At 28.4% G+C, this 1,137-nt stretch overlaps 1 protein-coding gene across 1 annotated transcript in view; it reads right to left on the bottom strand.

Annotated features, from left to right (window-relative positions):
* The window catches only part of LOC109587922 (uncharacterized), a 6,780-nt gene extending 6,694 nt beyond the window's left edge, over positions 1-86 (bottom strand). Inside the window, exon 1 of the mRNA XM_020004134.1 lies at positions 82-86. Within this exon, the coding sequence (XP_019859693.1) occupies positions 82-86 (5 nt within the window). The remainder of the gene's footprint in view (positions 1-81) is intronic.
* Between the last annotated feature and the right edge of the window lie 1,051 nt (positions 87-1,137).

Genomic DNA, 1,137 nt, shown 5'->3' with positions numbered 1-1,137 from the left:
TGTAGAGTAGAATTTGCGTCACGAGAGTAGGATTTTGTTTTTGTATTTTCGTTGCTATGGGTAGTCAGTTGCTCGGAATACTCCATCGTTTAGAATCCTACTTGTCCTTGTTTCCATTACTTTTTTGACGAATCAAGACAAAAAGAATCCTACTTAATCTTTTTTTTTTGAAAATTTTTGTATTTTCTTGTTTCAGTTATTTTTTTAAATATTAATATATTTCTTTATTTTTTTACAGATTCACTTAGTAAGACTGGTTCTATAAAGAAAGATCTAGACATATTGTACTAGAATACATGATCATCATTGCAATTAGTGTATCAGATCTTAATTTTTATTGTTATTAATAATTAAATAACTAATAATAAACTAATTGTTAAAATCTGATTGAGAATTGCAAGTATATAGTCTGAGCATTGAGAAAGCCTTCCATTTTTTCCAGTTTAATTGCTGAATTTGAATCTTTCATCTGTCTTGACCGCTTGACCTATACTGATCTTAATGGCAGCTAAAGTAGAAGAGAGTGTAAGTCAGTTATAAGGTACTGTATGTGACTATGATGAAATCTGCTTGTATAGCTGGTAGAGTTAAGAAAAGAAGAATCTGAGCTAGAAGTGATAAATGAAGAGATCAGAGCTTTGATTAAAAAGAAGAAAATAAAGATATTAAAGATCAAGACATTGAAGATGGAGTTAGTAAGTACAAATAAATAAAGATTTTACATGATAAGTTCATATTTTACAGGATATAAAGGGAGTAAGTCTCAAAGACAAAGGTTCTTTTAGAGACACAAGACCTAGAGGGAGAAAGACATTTAAAAAACATTACTAACTTAACACTTTGTCATTTGTGCAATATTGATAAAATATATTGTTTACTATTAATAAAAGTATTGATAATACATTTTCATTACAATAGTACATGAAGGTACATGCATCAATTTTCATCACTTAAAAGATACAGTAATGAATTACCAAATAATAATGAATGCCTGGTTTATGGTTGCAATAAATGCTACACAAATGATTGCAAAATTAAAATTTGGCACATTTACTTCAAATGTCAGAATTTAGAGATTGTTTACATGTAATTTTGACCATTATGTTGACAGTAAACCTAGCCTGAGGAAATTTACAA

The sequence above is a fragment of the Amphimedon queenslandica genome, unplaced genomic scaffold, assembly GCF_000090795.2.
Source record: "Amphimedon queenslandica unplaced genomic scaffold, v1.1 AMPQUscaffold_12383, whole genome shotgun sequence".
Taxonomy (NCBI): domain Eukaryota; kingdom Metazoa; phylum Porifera; class Demospongiae; order Haplosclerida; family Niphatidae; genus Amphimedon; species Amphimedon queenslandica.
Note: the sequence above shows the minus strand (reverse complement) of the source record. Positions and strands in the feature narration are given on the sequence as shown.